The sequence below is a fragment of the Dipodomys merriami genome, unplaced genomic scaffold (assembly GCF_024711535.1).
Source record: "Dipodomys merriami isolate MVZ:Mamm:240054 unplaced genomic scaffold, mDipMer1.0.p SCAF_24, whole genome shotgun sequence".
In the NCBI taxonomy this organism is placed as follows: Eukaryota; Metazoa; Chordata; class Mammalia; order Rodentia; family Heteromyidae; genus Dipodomys; species Dipodomys merriami.
In genome coordinates this window covers 25,848,213-25,866,132 of record NW_027203826.1, presented here as the reverse complement: position 1 = coordinate 25,866,132, position 17,920 = coordinate 25,848,213, and the positions used below count along the sequence as shown (strand labels likewise).

The window sequence follows — 17,920 nt, the reverse complement described above, 5'->3', positions numbered from 1 at the left end:
ATACCTAGAGCGTGGGAAGTGATCTTGACTATGCCAGTCACTGCCCAAATGTCTACCAGCTTTGATTATTTAGAACCAGTCAGTGAATGAGAAAAGCAAGAGATGATTTGGCCTGAAGCCAGATGGAAAATGTGCGCTTGCATTCCACAGTCTGGGTCATGGGGTAAGACAAATGATCTCATCTGGCCTTAGACCTATCACACTCCTGAGGGAATGGGGTGGATTTGCCGTAATCCTCTGTCCATCTGCGACTGGTCTGCTTCTCCAAGAGGGAAGAAGCTTTGCTGCCTTGAGGTTCTTCTGCCTCTTGTTGCCCACTGTTTTCCTGTGGCCTTTACTGCTCCTAAGTCAGTTCCTAGGCCAAAGACTTCATTTCTCTGGGTCTTCTGGGTAAACTCTTAGCATGTTAGCACCTGTTCACCTCTAAGCCTGCTACGTTCACAAACATACTTGGTAAAAGCAAACATGTATAGAGGAAAAGAAACTTCCAAGAGTCTCTATAATGTTTTTTTTTCTAAAAGGAAAGAGCAAGTTCTGTGTATTCTTCACACAAGATACTATTCATTGTCAATCCTGGGTCGACTCATCAGTTTTTTAAATCAATATATTTATTATGAATAGGTTCCTTGTTAGGACCTTCATAAATAAAGGTAAAAAAAGCTTTGCTTTTCATTTTGGAGCTATATTTGGGGTCAAATCATTAACATAAGCCTAGAGAGGTGAGCAATGCTACTTCCTGTCCTCTCTGTGGCTCAAGTGGCTGCACGTGTCACTGGAGAGCATCTCTTTGGCAGTAGCTTTATACCAGTGGCAAATGAGAAGAGAGAGCTCAAGCATGCATTAGTACTGGAAAAAAAAATTTTTTAAAAGAGAGAATTAAACTGGTGGAAAAGAGACTAATGCAGCATACTGCCCTCTAGACCACTTGGGAAAGAGACTCAAAGTGTAGTGTAATGGTGAGAAGGGGGTGGAGACTAGAAGTGTGCAGCCAGGAATGGGATCATGGAAGAAGGAGAGCCCTGTGGCAAATTGGTAAGAAGACTCCAGCGTGTGCACTCATTCCAGGAAGAGAAGCAGGACTGCTGAGCCCGCCCAGCCTTCCCTGCAAGGACAGTCCTGTCCAGCTTTCCCCAGCCACCAACTGGGACCAGAATGACCAGCAAACTGCCTCTCTGGGAACCGATCTGCTCCAAGGCTCTTGTGAAAGGCAGTTGACACCTTGGTTGTCACAGTAAGGGGAGATCCATCTTCCCTTGTCCTGAGACAGAAGGGCAAAGCTGAGTCAGACCTATTCAGTTTTTGCTTGTTTTTGTTTTTGTTTGTTCCTGGGGCCTGAACTCTGGGCCTGGGCGCTGTCCCTCAGCTCTTCAGCTCAAGGCTAGTGCTCTACCACTTGAGCTACAGTGCCGCTCCTATTCAGTTTTATAAGCTTAATTAACACCCAGGCTCCCAACTACTACAAGCTCTAAGAACTCACTCTCGGACCCCTTCGGGTGCTGAGGGGTGGGAGAGTGTCTGTAGGTATCTATTTGTGGGGATTTGCAGGGATGTTAGATTAGAGCAAAGGCTCATGTGTCTGGAGTTAGTGCAGAGAGGTGCTCATTAAAAAATAATAAAAATTCAAAAGGCCGCCAAAAGACCAAAGCCCTCAGATCTTCCACTCTGTCTGCTTTTCCATTCGGATCTGGGTTAAGGCAGGTGGAGCTTTCCAGCACGTTTGTCTTACAACCTGCTGATGTAAGTATCCCTCATAAACATGACTGGTAGACATGTCTCAACTGGGTTACCTGTACGGTGGCAGATTCTTGAAAATCCATAGCATGAGGATGGAAAGGTTTGATTTAACACCCATATGTTGAAGATCTCTAAGTCCTATGTCACCACATAGCCAAGGTGCTGGGTATATAAAGATAAAATATGATATGAGCCACTTTATTCTGCAGAGTTCACATTCTACTGCAAAGATATCGATGGACATAGATTCACCATGACTAACTTTCCTATGCTCCACTACATTAGGCCTTCTCTTCATTGATCAAAGGGCCAGAAAAACAGGACACGTCTAGTTAATGCCTCCCTCCTAGAATCAGCAAGCCCAATTAGTATTAGCAAATCTTTCTTGGTTCTAATATATATTTAATAGCTTGTTATGGAAGATCAAGACATTGAGTCAAACTCATTTCCTTTTTTCCTGTTTAACACTCCAAACATGGCGAGAGTTAGTGGCACAGGAATCGAAATGATTAAGCAAGACAAGGATTGGGGGGTAGAGTGGGGGTGGAGGGCTGTGTCTTTAGAGGGGGAAATAATGACACTGGGTGACGTACTTACTGTGTTCATGCAGTTACCCATGCCCAGTGAATGCCGAGCACACATGGAGTCCTTTGGCATAATGCATCAGGCATTAAATGCATGGACATTTCTTTAGAGCTGCTTAGCTGAAGTTCATCACGATCATTCAGCCATTGCCTAGCAACTTGTGAAGCCTATCAAAGAGCCGTTTGTCCTCTGTCTTGGCACAAACCGCCCCTCGCAGATCTCCTTATCAGCATTAGAACATTTATCAGGGAAAAAATTAATGTTTCCACTGAATCAGAGATTGCTCAGATCTAAAGCCGCCTCATTCCCATCCACCCTCCCTCTTCCCCCAAATATTTTAGGAAGTTACCTCCTCCAGGAACTGGTTTTAAACCTTTTATTAGTAAACACTCCAAAGAAAGTTATTTAGGCCATCTTATAATTCTTCTAGTGTTCTATAATCTGGGCTAACCTGAAAAAAACACTGACCCTATAGTCTGTCTTCTCAAACAGAAACAAGGCAGACATTTCTACTTCTGCTTGGAAGGGTCACAACTCATATAGGTTGGTCTTTCAAGTGTTCATGAAGACTTCAGAGAAGAACATTATTGATGTAGAACTGTGTTGATTGAGCCATTTACCAAATATGTCTGGTACATACCCACTATAGGAACATAAACAGCCTCTTCCTCTTTTCCTCCTTCCCTTCCTCCCTCTTCCTCCAGCCTTATCCCCACCTCTATCTCTGTTTTCTCCATCTCTACCTCTATCTCTATCTCCCTCTCCCTCTCTCTTCCCCTCTACCTGTATCTTTACCTCTGTCTATATCTCTATCTCTATCATCTCTTCTGCCAGAATTAATTACTTGGGCTTGGCTGGGGCAAGGAGATTCTTCCCCTGCCATTTCTTCTATTCATCTCCTCTGCATCACGACCGTCATCAGTTTAGTTCGGTGTCCTGTTATTATTATCATTGCTTGCCTCTGCAATCTCAAACATCCATTTGGTTTACTCCTTTCGTCTAGGCTCTGATCTTCATGTATCTCTGTCCTCCTACAACACACGAACTGAGTCAAGCCCCTTCTTCAGGATTCTTTACCTGTTTCCTTTTAACACCAGGGAGAGGTCTGAACTCCACGCTGTCCCTTCTGGGCTGTCCGTCACCAGCCACACTGCTGGCTGCCCATGGCCTCCACGGCTTGTGCTCCGCCCTGAGTTTCATCTGCACCAACACTTGCAGCCCCTGAAGGATGGCCACGGACGTCATTGGGGCTCGGCCTTGCACCCCCTGTTCCTTCAGGCAGGGGGTCACCTTCCCTCTGCCCCAGGTCACCTCCTGCCCTGATCATGATCCCAAGACAGAGTTGAAGGCTGGGGTCTTTGATACCCTGCATTTTCTTTCTTGGAACACTCAACTAGATGTATTTCTTGAATTCTTACAGACTTTCTTTCTTTCTTCCTTCCTTCCTTCCTTCCTTCCTTCCTTCCTTCCTTCCTTCTCTTTCTTTCTTTCTTTCTTTCTTTCTTTCTTTCTTTCTTTCTTTCTTTCTTTCTTTCTTTCTTTCTTCTTTCTGCTCTTTGAGAAATATAAAACTGAAAAGGTGTCTGGCTGAACTCTAGCAAAGCTGGGCAAAAAATGAGATGAGATCAATAGAAATAATTGAGAGAAAGATGGAGAGAGGGAGAGGGTTAAAACAACGTCACAGCGCTCTAAGCAGGTGCACAGGTGGTCAGTATGCTCGGCCGCAGGGTTGTCATTACAGCCAGGTGACTGTGGCAGCCTCATATGGAGGAAGCACGCGCTCAGGACTTTCTCCATGGCCTCATGGTCTCAAAATCACACAATTACACATTTATTTCTTAGGCTTTTAAAATATACTCTGTAAAAATATCGATAATCTCCAAACAAAGTAGACCTCAGCAATCATAGATTTGTCTTGCTCTTCCCTAACTTAAGATGGAAGGAAAGCTGGGAGGGGGGGCAGCACAGAGGGTCTGGGGACCGGGCGGGGGTGGGGGTGGGGGTTAAGAGAGAAAGACAGGGCCAGCAGAAAGAAGAAAATCTCCCACTTTTCCTTGGACGTATCTCTGATTGATGATTAGGCTTTGATATATGCAAAGAGATAACTCACTTTCACTGATGATAAAGTGAAAGAACTGGGCTTGAATTTTAAAGAGGAGGTTGGTAACATTCAATAGAAAGGTTATTTTTCACAAAATGTTATTTAAAAAGTAAGCTTGATTCTGCTGAACTATGTGATTGGAGACAGAGGTTGACAGGTGACCCGTAGAATTCTCAGTGAGGTTTTGGAAGGGCAGACATGGGTCAATCATGTGAACTCGGCTATCGTAAAACTCATCTCCTTGCCATTTCATAGGCCTGGTGGAATTTATATGACAGGTGCCTTGATAAAGCTGATTTTGACTGATCGTCATGCTGACCAGCTGGGTGTGTCTCTTCAAGGATGAGGAATCAGATACAAATAAAGGATCACTTTATTTACCTTGCCAATCTGACCTGTGGTCATTTTTCTTAACAGGCTGTGATCAAAAGTATGCCAAGCAGTGCATAAATTGTAATAACCTAGAATGGATAAAAGCAACATTTATTTTTGACCTGAAGTGTACTTCATTCCATCTTGACTAAATTTATGTATAATGTGAAGTAGTGATTTGGCAAGTAGCTGACAAACTAAACCACCTCTCAAGCCCCATTCCCCCCCCCCCCCCCCCCCCGACAAAACCATAAAAATTCATGACTAACTGCTTAACTTCCACTTCTCAGACCTGTCCCTGAGAGTCAACAGAATAACAAAGTCCCCAGGGACATCTGCCCCTCCCTGAAGCAGGTATCTCTGTCTCAGCCACAGGCACAGCAGCCCTGGCTGCCAGTCGGTTAGGAACCAGAATTTGAGTAGAGAATGAAGTCTGTGGAAGGTTACCTGTGCTGATCATTACTTTGCCAGTCACAAAACCAAGTGTACAGCTTCATTCTGAAGCCGATTCCTTCTTAGCTTGTTTGGCAAATATGCCAGTACAGTTGTCTGGTTAAAAAGATCACTTGTTATTCCATGGCTACATAGAGAGGGTAGAACTTGCAATTCCATCCCAGCTTTCCAAAACCATTCTGAAAAGTAAGGTAACATATGATGAAGATAACTGATATGTAAACATATACGGGGCCATATACAACTGATATGTAAACATATATGGGGCCATATACAAAGAATTAATACAGAAAAAATTAACTAAAGTATGGTATCTGCAGGGGAGGATTCCAGAGTGTAGCTTCTACTTATTTAACAAAATATACACCAAGAAGCTGGTGCATGTATCCTCAGAGAGAGGTGGTTAAGAGGAGAGGGTAGTACAAGTGAATGAGGAAAGTGAATCAGGACCTTTAAGGTACACAAGCGAACATGGAACCTGGTAACCTGATAGCTTGAGGGAAGGCATTTGTTTTTTGTTTTTTTTGAGGGGGAGGGGTCAGTCATGGGTCTTGAACCCTGGACCTGGGCGCTGTCCCTCAGCTCTTCAGCTCAAGGCTAGCGCTCTACTACTTGAGCCACAGCGCCACTTCCAGTTTTCTGGTGGTTAACGGGAGATAAGCGTCTCATGGACTTACTGCCAGGGTTGGCTTTCAACCTCGATCTTCAGATCTCAGCCTTGTGAATAGCTAGGATTACAGGTGTGAGCCACTGGTGCCTGGCTTATGCATTGTCTTGAACACAATTCATTTTATTCAAAAATGGACATCTTGAATTGAGACCCCTTTGTACAACTACTTAAAATAATAAATAAAATATTTGAAAACATAAGAAAAAAGTTATAGTGTACCCAAATGTCATATTTTGCTCCAGGGAGGACATTTGAACCCCAACCAAGTTTATAAACAGACCTAGTATCTTTTCTTCAGACAGCAGTCTGAGCTGTGGCAAAGGCCTATTGTTGACTCAAGCTGGACACAATGAGACCCTGGCACTTTCATTCTCCTATTACAGCCTACATTCAGAGGAAAGAACACAGGGCAGGAGCCACTGGAGAAGGATTTATTCAGCAGAAATTTCTGTGTGCCAATTAGTACCATCTTTGTGATAACACAGGGTGCTTCTGGGGGAAGAGGTCAGATCACAGTGACTTTTCTCCACAAATGGTCCTCCCTGCTTGGTAGTCCTGGCAGCTGATAATGTTCTGGGAAGGGGAAGGGGGAGGGCTTGTTCTTACCATGTTTTCATTTGGGCCCAGGCCACCCCTAATTATAACTCATTGTCTTGCCACATGAGGAGCATTTGTGAAGAATTCTGACTTAGAAAAAAGAGGTCTCTGTTGTATTTTGAATACTCCCTTTGCCTCAGATGAAGTCTGGATTTTATATAGATTTTTGTAAGGTTAGTGGTGTTTCTTTAGGCATCTGGCTGTCCATTCATAACTGACTCTGAAGTTTGTCTAGTTCCAAAATCAAAGTTAAATATATGCATACACTTTGCTCATAATCAATGACTTAGACAACAGCACATACAGAATGGTGGCTATAATATAATCTACCCATAGCTATCCAATTCAAGATTAAAATTCTATGAATAACTTGAATCAGGTGCTGGTGGCTCACACCTGTAATCCTAGCTATTCAGGAGACTAAGATCTAAGGATCACAGTCTGAAGCCAGCCTGGACAGGAAAGTCTGTGACATTCCTATATCCAATTAGTCACCAAAAAGCCAGAAGTAGACCTTTTAGCTCAAGTGGTAGAGCACTAGCCTTGAGAAATTAAAAAAAAAAAAACAAAAAACTTAAGGACAGTGCCCAGCCCCTGAGTTCAAGCCCTAAGACTGGCACCGAAAAGAAAAAACAAGAATGAATTTGGTGGTGCATTTATCTTTCTTGTGTTATCAAAATATCCTAAGATTGTACTCATCTGTTTGCTCTAAAGTAGAGTTCTCTTCTCGTAAAACAATCTAATCACTTGGAATGTGCCTTATCGTTGTGGACTTTATTTCTTTGTGAAAACAAAGAATGGAAGAGGGAAGGAAATCAACAGTATGTTTGATAAAGTTTGCCTTTGATAGAATCCTTAGGCTTCCCCATTACTCCCTCCTGCTCAAGAACACAAGTCCACATGGCAATGGCATGTCTTCTTCTGGACTGCATAGAAAATAGTTGCAGGTATTATTTTCATGGGCATGTTGTATAGAAGACAAGTAGATTCCAAACATCCTCCCATCCCTGCTCACGGTTGTCAGGCCCCAGGGTGCTTTGGTCCTCATCTTTTATTTGGCATCCACAGGAGTCCCGATCTGCTGCTCTCTCAACCTGCGTGCCTTGTTTCAGGTGTGCACTGTGACAGCGTGTGTGCTGAGGGGCGCTGGGGTCCCAACTGCTCTCTGCCCTGCTACTGTAAAAACGGGGCTTCGTGCTCCCCCGACGATGGCATCTGTGAATGCGCTCCAGGGTTTCGAGGGACCACGTGCCAGAGAAGTAAGTGTCTCGCAAGTGAATGGTTTCACTTCTTTGGGCTCTATATGCAGAATGGGCTCTATATGCATAAGGGCTCTCGCATCACACCCTCGTTGATAGTGATGTATTGTTGCAGCCAAGGGCAGAGGCAGTGTAATAGATTATTTGTTCTTTGCAGAATTGCCCTCAATAGCATTTCCTCAGGCCTTTATTCTTTTCAACCTCCAGGACTAAGCTAACAGATGGGGACTGAACCATTTCTTCCCACTAATGGTTTCATTGCTCTATTGGCATGATCGTTAAGATACTCTTGATTCTTCCTCAGAGTGTGCAAAGAGTGTTCCAGAAATCCATTGACCTGTAAATATTTTATTCAGCAATTTGGCATGGGCTTTAGTTCTATTACCAGAAGTCAACATCAGCCAAACCTTGAGGCAAATCATACATTCTGCTAGCAGTCCTAAAGTCGGTGCTGTGGGTGAACAGAATTGCTTTACAAATGGGGACAGGGGATATGGGTCAATGTCACTTTGGAGTAAGGAAATGGTCTGTAACACTCCTCAAATATTTTAGTAGTGGTTACTAGGAAAGACAATCACTATTATCACATACTCATTCTAATTTTTTTAATTTCCCTTAGGAAATAACATATTAGTATTATCACACACTATTCTATTTTTTTAAATTTTCCTTTTCCATGAAGAGCTCTATGTGGCTATTCTACACTTGACTTCTAATAAAGTCATAGAAAGCACATAAATATTTAGCATCTTGCTTTCTCAATTTCTAATCACAATTATGACATTATACTGTTTGTTGAAGAAACATCTTCTGTTTTGGCTAAAGATCATAATATTACCAATAATGATTCTTAAGTTATAAAGGGTCAACAAATAGGTTGGGATTTTAAGAGTTTTATTTTATTCACCCCTTTAGAATTTTATTCTCTTCATTTCTTGGTCCATTCAACAAAATTCATGGAGCCCTCTAGTGTCCCAACCTTAAGCTAATGAAGTAGGAGAATCAAGGATTAAGACATTCACTTGCCTTGGAGGGTTTCTGAGTTTAGTGGCTTTATGTTCTTGTTAAAGATTGCCTTTCTTCCTAGGGTTGCGTTTTATACTTGGACAATTCTCTAGCTTTGATTTCGTTGTTGTGGTTGTGGTTGACGTTTTCTTTCTCTTCCGAAGCGTTCGCAAGGTGCTGGTGTGGCATAGGCACTGCGTACATCTCAGGAAGATAACAGAGCTTCTACTCTATTTTCAGTTTGCTCCCCTGGGTTTTACGGACATCGCTGTAGTCAGACGTGCCCACAGTGCGTCCACAGCAGCGGCCCATGCCACCACATCACGGGCCTGTGTGACTGTCTGCCCGGCTTCACAGGGGCCCTCTGCAATGAAGGTAAGACTCCCAAGCCTCTCGGAAGGAGAGGCGGTGAGCAGGAAGCGCCACGATCTCTGTTCTCAGACATCCCAAAGGACACAACGTTTCATGGCTTCTGGTAGGCTGCGTGAGCTCTGAAAAACACTGGCTTCCCGTGCCAGCAAAAGCTCTTTATTGTCCGCGCTGTTATCCTCTTCAGCCTTAATTGGAAGCAGCCTCCCATGAAAAATCAATGTGAAGAAGGAGTTTGGACTCCCTGAGTGGGAAGTCCTGAAGTCAGATTTCTAGAAACGTGTTGTCTCTTGGTTTGGGATGTGTTAATGAGATCTTTGGCTCTGTGTGTTTGTAAAAAATGAGCCCATTCCGGATTGGGAGAGGGTGGGTTGATGTCGAGTATGGACCCTGGCCACTGAGCAGCTTGTGACCCTTAAAGTCATTTCCTGTCCTAAGATTCTGTTAGTTGGGTTGTGAGTAACTGACCTCTGTTTTATTCACAGTGTGTCCCAGTGGCAGATTTGGGAAAAACTGTGCAGGAATTTGTACCTGCACCAACAATGGCACTTGTAACCCCATTGACAGATCCTGTCAGTGCTACCCGGGTTGGATCGGCAGCGACTGCTCGCAGCGTGAGTCCCCGTGGAGAGCAATGGTTCACCAGTTCTTGTTCATTTTTCTGAAGTATGAGTGTGCACATAACACATGACCAATGATCAGATGTGTTCTAGTTTTTAAAATCCTGTCTTTCCATTAAAGTTCTATCTCTACATCACAAAGATAGCTTGGAAATAACCTAAATATGTAACATTTCTTCTCATTTACTTTCAATGAGCCACCATTCACCAATTTAAAGCAAAAATGAGCATATTTAAAAATGTGTCTTTTTTCTTTTCTGTTCTTTTTGTGCCAGTCCTGAAGCTTGAACTCAGGGCCTAGGCACTGTTCTGAGAGTTTGGCTCAAAGTTAATGCTTTACTACTTGAGCCAGAGCTCTACTTCTGGATTTTTTGGTGGTGAATTGGAGATGAAAGTCTGCAGACTTTCCTGCCCAGGCTGGCTTCAAACTATGACCCTTAGATCTCAGCTTCCTGAGTAGCTAGGATTACAGGTGTGAGCCACAGGTGTTCAGAGAGAAGTGAGTTTCTTAAAGACAAAAAAAAAGGGCAGGCAGAGAGCCAGCCAGCCAGCCAGACACATAGATAGATAGATAGATAGATAGATAGATAGATAGATAGATAGATAGATAGATAGATAGATAGATAGATAGATAGATAGATAGATAGATAGATAGAAAGAAGATGCATCTTGGTGCTAAAGTGCTTGCCTAACATGTGCAAGAGTCTGGATTTGATCCTCAGTATTGGAAAAAGAAAAGAAAAGAAGGAAAAAAGAGTGGGAGGAAGAGAAGCAGGGAAAAAGAAGGAAGGAAGAAAAGAAGGAAAAGAGGGAGAAGGACAGGGGTAGGGAGCATGGTGGCATCAGTCTTTAACTCTCATACTCCAGAAGATTGCCACTTTGAGGCCAATCTGGACTATATAATAAGATTCTACGTAGGTGAAAAGAAAGAATGAGGGAAAGAGATAGAGACAGAGAAAGAGAGAAATAGAGAGAGGTGGAGGGAAGGGGGAAAGTAGAAAAAGAGGCAGGGAGGAGAAGGGAGAGGAAGGAGGAGGGAGAGGAGGAGGAAAAGTCTGTCTCAATCTTGTGTTTCTATGGAGAGGAGGAATGTCAATGTGAGTATAGGCACCTGTTGGGCTCCTGCGCAGACTTGTCTAAGTGGAGCTCCACCTTGGCTCCCTTGGCTCCCTCCTGCTCCCTGTCTCCACCGCATTCAGATAAGGGTCCCATGTCACCATGACAACACTCAGATTACCCAGGCCACCATTTGGTTGATGGTATTGACTGCAAGCCATGGCTCATACTTAGAAAGAAGCTTCTAAAAGTATTCAACTTTTGACCAAGGTACATATGGGGCTAACCTAGTTTTACTCATGGTAAGTTTTCTAGCACATACTCAGTTTGTACTGGTTGCATCACACACGTAGGATAAATCAGAAAATGAATATGTACTAATTTTACATGATGGACCATTTGTTTTTTAATGCGTACTCTAGTTATAGTCCATCTTTAGGTATTAACAGATGAGAAATATCTATTTTTTCAGTTTCTCTCTGAATTTAATATTTTTTCTGCCAAGTGCTATTGGTTACACCTGTAATCTTAACTACTCTGGAGACTGAGATCTGAGGATTAAGACTAAAAACCAGTCTGGGCAGAAAGGTCTGTGAAACTCTTATCTCCAATTAACCAGCAAAAGGCAGAAATGAGCTTTGGCTCAAGTAATAGAGTGTCAGCCTTGAGCAAAAAAAAAAAAAATCTAAAGGACAGTGCCCAGGCTCTGAGTTCAAGCTCCAGTATCAGCATAAAGAGGAGCAAAAAGATACACCTCATTTTGGAAGTTGTTCTTGTCCCTGTTTGAGGAGGAATGTGCTAGAAGGACGGAAACAGGAACACCACTCTGAATGGGGACAATGATCTGCTTGTTCCTGTCAGCGCTGCTGTGGAAGCTGATTTATTTTGCTCTTTATTTGTTTTACCTCTAATGGGATCACTAATTTCACTGGTTCCCTTCTGGGCTCCGTGGCACTCTCCTCAGTGAAACAGAGACTGTGAGAAATTAAAGCACGTGTTTAAAGAGGCAGAGGTCTTTGACAACACGAATTCTTGAAGACTGTCTCTTCATATACCACTTGGGAACATAAAATCGGAGTGATCTTCATTTCCATTCTCTAATCATAACTGATATAAGAGTCTAAAGACTAATAATGCAAAGTGGTTTACCATAGAACAATATATTATGGGCATACATGTTTGACAAATACGTGATAAGTATATGAGCAGGTTGATTTGGTAAAGAGGTCCACGTGTGGCCACAGATAGGCTGAGCAGGTCAGTCATTTTCACCCTAGGTCTTGTTTCTGTTGTTACGTTTTGTTTGTATTTTGGAAGTACTGTCATTTGAACCAGGGCCTAGCACTTCATAGGCAGATACTCTACCACTAAGTCACAATTCCCCAGGCCTCTCTCTGAGTCTTGCTGTACCCTTAAGAGTGAAGTTGTTCTTATAGGAAAACAACAACAACAAATATTTCTCTTTCTATGAATCTGTGTGACAAGAGTCACTGTTTAACTTTCACTGAACCAAAATTTCCTCATCTGTTAAATGAGGGTCTTTCTACATCTCAAATGTCAAGCGTTACTTTTTTTTCTCTTGCTCCTGGGTAAAAAAAAATGCACATTTATGAGAGATCCTACTTTCATTCTTAAAACTACTTCAGATTCATTTATTATCATTATTGCTTCATCTTTTCTATGGAATAATCATACAGAAGTTACACATAGTTCTTCTTTTAAGTAAACATGTTCTTAAAAAATAAGGCTAGAGACATGGCTCAAGTGGAAGAGGACCCGATTATAAGCCCACAGCTTTGAGTTCTAAGCTCAGTCCTGTCAAAAGGAAAAAAAATCAATTGTTGATTTCTGAAGTATTAATAGGAATAAAAAGTATCTCTTGCAAATCAAATGACTTTACCCCATAGTCTCCCATTTTAATTCCACGGAATCATATCTGACTCTCTTATTGCGCTTCAGTTTGGCAAAGACGCCACATGATTTTATTTGATTGTCTCTGCTGCTTCCACTTACTAGTTTCTGTGAGTCAACTAAATCTGATGGGAGCAGGATAATAAGCCTGCAGCAACAATTGTGAGCTACAGTTGATTGGAAATCAAAGCCATAAATTACATGGCCTAAGGCACCTAAGTCAAATCCTTGCTCCCTCTGGTTGTGGGTGGGGAATGGGGCTTGAACTCAGGGCCTTGCACTCTTGCTTAGTCTTTTGGCTCAAGACTGATGTTCGACCACGTGAGCCATAGCTCCACTTCCAGTTTTGGAATTAAGAGTCTCCTGGGCTTTCCTGCCTTGGCATTCTTCGAACCTTGCTCTCCTCTCTCAGCCTTGAGTAGTTAGGATGACAGGAGTGAGCTGTCAGCATTCAGCTTCCCATTTATCTCTGCTCAAAGGTGCCTTCTTCAGAGAGGACATGCTTAAAAGTTACCCCATCATGCTGTCTTCCTTACCCCGCCTTCTTTTTCCATACCTCTTGCCACCATTGCTTCTTTGGTTAGCTCCCCTAAATTTCCTACTCTCCTAAATTTCCAGTGTTCGGGAGGTGGTTTGTCCTCTGCTGCCTCCTCTGTGCTAAGAGCAATGGCAGCACAGCACAGGGGTAGAACGTGTAACTTAAACACACGGAATCTACAACCTTGAGAGGTGGCTTGGTCATCTGACTCACTGATGAAGTCTATATAACGATCACTTCGCAGTCAACCCCACCTTGTGGGGTTCCCTGCCACATTCAGGCTTTCTGCCCTGGACGGAGGATTTATTGTGCTTTCTGAGTCCTGATTCACACCGCCAAGTTCTCACCTGCAAAGAGCCCCATTCGGGTGGTTGGGCCCCTCTGCTCAGTGCTGACTGGACTCTAACACCTGTCCGTACCTGCTGTGGTTTCAGCCTGTCCACCAGCTCACTGGGGCCCGAACTGTATCCACACCTGTAACTGCCACAACGGAGCCTTCTGCAGCGCCTACGATGGGGAATGTAAATGCACTCCTGGCTGGACTGGACTCTACTGTACTCAGAGTAAGCAAGGAGCCTCCTGCAGCTTGGGAAGCTAGAACCTCATCTTGCCTGTGTGGTCTGAGCTCATCAGGGTTGCTGGAAGGGAATATTTCATCTACCCCATGGCATCAAAACATCTACATTTCTCAAAATAGCAAAGAGCTATGGGGCTCCATGCACTCTGTCCTTAGATCACTTCAGGACACCTAGGTGGAGCATAATTGTACAGGCTGTTGTGCAACTTCTCTTTTCTCCTTTAACTAGATGGTAATGACATGGATCCATTTGCCTTTCATTTATTCTAACTGCACAAAGGCGAGGATACGTGATGGACATTCCTTGTAGAGTTCATACTTGCTGTGTGCCCTTGGAGTTCCATGTTTCTCACGCTTAGTGAGGTTCATGATCACCCACAGGTGATAAACCCGCAGCTCTGGGCCTCCCCCAACCCCTGGTCTGGTTGAGGGGAACTTAAGGATCTGTATTTCTGGCCATTTGAGTCTCATACGATCATTTTCTTTTCTTTTTTTTCTTTTTTGCTGGTACGAGGGATTGAACTCAGCTTTTTCCGCTCAAGGCTGACACTTTATCAGTTAAGTCATACCTCCACTTCCAGCTTTTTTTGGGTTCATTAGAGATAAGAATCTCACAGACTTTTCTGCTCTGGCTGGCTTTGAACCCAGGTCCTTAGATTTCAACCTCCTGAGTAGCTAGGAGTCAGAGGCGTGATTCATCCGATCTAGCTTCAAACCAATTTTTCCTCATGAAGCTTTTAACATCATGGGCGGAGGATCACAGCTAAGCATCACTGGGAATTATTTTTTGTTCCTCTTGCTTCCCCGTGATAAAGAAGACAGGAAGGCATACGTTATAGTTATGAATAGTAACAAATACTCTTAAAATATGGCAATGGACTGAGGCAGGAGATGGGTCCAACATTAGTTAATTCTTATTTAATACTGACCAGGAAATACAGTCAAGAGAATAACCCTTGAAAAACACTGGAACTTTCTATAAAGGGGTTAGGGGTGGAGTGGGGTGGGAGGGAGGAAACGGGTAGCTATAGAACCAAGATTTGAAAGCATACAGATAATTTTAATCATTTCAGTCTAGAGAACTTGAGTCCAGAAGCCTAGTAATTGGAATGATGAATGGAAGGAATAATCCCACAGTGCACAGGCTTTAAGGAAGGCTTAATGGGAAGACACTAGCTTAGCCCCCAAGGGAACCAGTGATGGTTACATGAACTGGGATCCATCCTGCCTCCTGTGTGTGGGTTATGCTTCCCTGCAAGAGCTCTACTGGGGGCTCCTGCGAGGCCCCACGCCAGGCTGAGATACGCACAATTAACTCAGCTTCCTTTAACTTTAAACACAACTATGTCGGAGGCAGGAGCTCTGTCTCTGATTCCTCCATCCTCCCTTCCCCTGCAGGATGTCCTCTGGGGTTTTACGGCAAGGACTGTGCTTTGATTTGCCAGTGTCAAAACGGAGCCGACTGCGACCACATTTCCGGGCAGTGCACCTGCCGCACGGGGTTCATGGGACGGCACTGTGAGCAGAGTGAGTACCTGCCTGACTTCACTTTCCTTACGCCCCTGAGTTATGAAGGCAGAAGGATCACCGCTTTTAAGTTGTGAAGCAGATGGTTAGGTACTTACCACCCTGGTTGACTTCCTCTCCCAGAGATCTGCCTCCCTGGGACCCTCATAAACTGGCTTTCTTCCAGGTGTTTCCTCTGAGAAACTCCTCGGCCCTTTGGAGGGAAGAGGGGTGACTCCAAGAACAAAGATGGAATGCAGGTTTTCCATTAGAATCACCGTGGCTCTTTCTATCTCTCTTCCTTTTTGGAGCATAGGTGCTCAGAACCTTAAAAGCAGCCATCACTCTGTGTTTGTGACCAGAGTGGACATGTCTTCCAATCAGAGGCAGGGCATAGGACAGGGAGGAGGGCTGGGGACCCAAGGCCAGCCCAGGTAGCCCAAGTGGGAACATTCCAGGCAAATGTTGCTTCTTTTCACAACTCTTACAGTCTTTCATCTAACAGCCAATCATTTAAGTCTTAAGATTCAAGACAACATCACATAAAAAGAAGAATTAATCTGACTCAGGGAGAATATGATCGACTGGAACAACCCATCTGGTTTTTCCATTTCTGCCTCATAAACCATACATCTGCTTGCAAGGTAGTAAGAACATTAGCCTTAAACTAAGCGTGCAAGTGAGTGTACCGTTCATTTCCTGGATGACATTCATCCAGTATTCAGGATGAACATGCAAGTACTGAGAACTATGGCGTACTCTCTTATCCTAAAGCCCTCCTAGTGAAGACAGTGAAACACGGCTCTCCACTCCCCAGAGGGTAGACTTACGGACGATGTCCCCAACATGGCATGGCTGCGGGAGTGATGTGACTGGGAAAGGGTTTGATCAGAGCAGGACTTTGGCAATAAAGCTTCCTTCCCCTTAAGCCCAGTCCAATGGCATGGAGCTCTCGGTGTTTCATGTCAAGCTCTAGCAGATCTTTAGAAAATACAGCAGGAGATCAGGAACCAGCTTCAGACAGAGATGGGAATTTTACCTTACTGTTTCATTCAGTCATACAACAGACACAGAGTCACACAGTCACACACACTGCCTTCTGTATGTGTAAGTATTGTGTGTCTGTGTATACCTGGTTAAACATGGGTGACTTTCACTTGCATGCCAAGCAACTTGTTCAGGTCTCATTAAATAAAAACCTTTTTAAGTGCTTCCGTGATTACTCTGGACATCAGATTAAAATGTCCCTGTATCTTGGAAGACTTCTAGTGCTCACTGTAAACAGAGGCCTGTTATTGCAGAGAACTCTGATAATAACAGCACAGTGCCCCCTGCTGCTCACTTTACGAAGAGCACAAGTCTTTTTGTCGTGGAGATGGTCAGATTTCACACAATTATGCTGTGTTCTTCAAAATTTATGCCCAGCTCTTATTACACTACATGAGAACCCTACCATTTTAGTCTCCAAGACTGAATCCTGTGAATCCAGAGTTTGAATCATTCTGTGGTAAATACAGTGGTCACCTAGAGAATAAACACAATTTGCTCTCCCCCTCTTCGATACCTCCTAGCTAATCTGAGAGAGGATATGCCACTAGGGAGGCACCTGAGCCCTCAGAAAAATCTCCATGTTCTCAGGGAAAAAGCTCTAGGTTTTATTTGTCAGTCTAGTTTCCTTTCAGCCCCCAATTGTGCCCGAAGGAATCACCTCAAATTCGTCTTTGAGACAACCTGTTCGTTCCACACACTGTACAAGCATCACCCGTTCCCCATCAAAGCCAGGATGTTGAGCAGCTCAGGTCTCTACACTGGACGTAGTCATGTCATGACTTGGAAATTGCTGTCCAGCTCTGCGATTCCCTGGGCTCTGCGTCTGTCTGCACAGGAATTTCCTGAAAGGCTCACTCCAAAGGCTCAGGGGTACACGGAAGAAGGCAGATTCCCCAAGGGCTGGCGCTAAGTTGACCTTATCTCCTTCCCCAGAGTGCCCTGCTGGGACTTATGGCTATGGCTGCCGCCAGATATGTGACTGTCTGAACAATTCCACCTGTGACCACATCACCGGAACCTGTTATTGCAGCCCTGGCTGGAAGGGGACGCGCTGTGATCAAGGTAGGGAGCGTGGTAAATCACCACCACTGCCTCCTCCCGAGAGGGCTCCAGGGCACACGGGAAGTAACTCACAGACGGTGCCTGGAGTAGCCCTCATTACAACTCTGCACGTAACTGGTAGAACTGGGTGTTCATTTCATGTAGATAAAGAAACTAAGACTTAGACAAGCTGAATGTTTCTTTAAGGTCACATAGGGAGTCACAGCCTTCGCTGCCAAGTTTCTCTTGTTCTTAAACTCATGAGCTTTCTATGGGGCCAGTGGTATATTCAGCTTTTCTGAGGTATAGTTAGTATACAATATACTTTAGTTAAACAATTTGATTTTAAAAATTAACCATGTATCCATATTCACAAAGTTCCCGCCACAATAATGACCCTTTCCATCATCTATATAAGTCTTCCTCAGACCCCTTCCTGCCCCTACTACTGTTTAGGCCCCTGACAGTAACTGACT

General features: G+C 43.9%; 1 protein-coding gene across 1 annotated transcript in view; it reads left to right on the top strand.

The window, feature by feature from the left end:
- The window catches only part of Megf10 (multiple EGF like domains 10), a 136,779-nt gene that overhangs the window by 102,313 nt on the left and 16,546 nt on the right, over nucleotides 1–17,920 (top strand). The window contains exons 14-19 of the mRNA XM_070034489.1: nucleotides 7,625–7,771; nucleotides 9,017–9,151; nucleotides 9,631–9,759; nucleotides 13,705–13,833; nucleotides 15,246–15,374; nucleotides 17,337–17,465. Coding sequence (XP_069890590.1) covers nucleotides 7,625–7,771; nucleotides 9,017–9,151; nucleotides 9,631–9,759; nucleotides 13,705–13,833; nucleotides 15,246–15,374; nucleotides 17,337–17,465 — 798 coding nt within the window. The remainder of the gene's footprint in view (nucleotides 1–7,624; nucleotides 7,772–9,016; nucleotides 9,152–9,630; nucleotides 9,760–13,704; nucleotides 13,834–15,245; nucleotides 15,375–17,336; nucleotides 17,466–17,920) is intronic.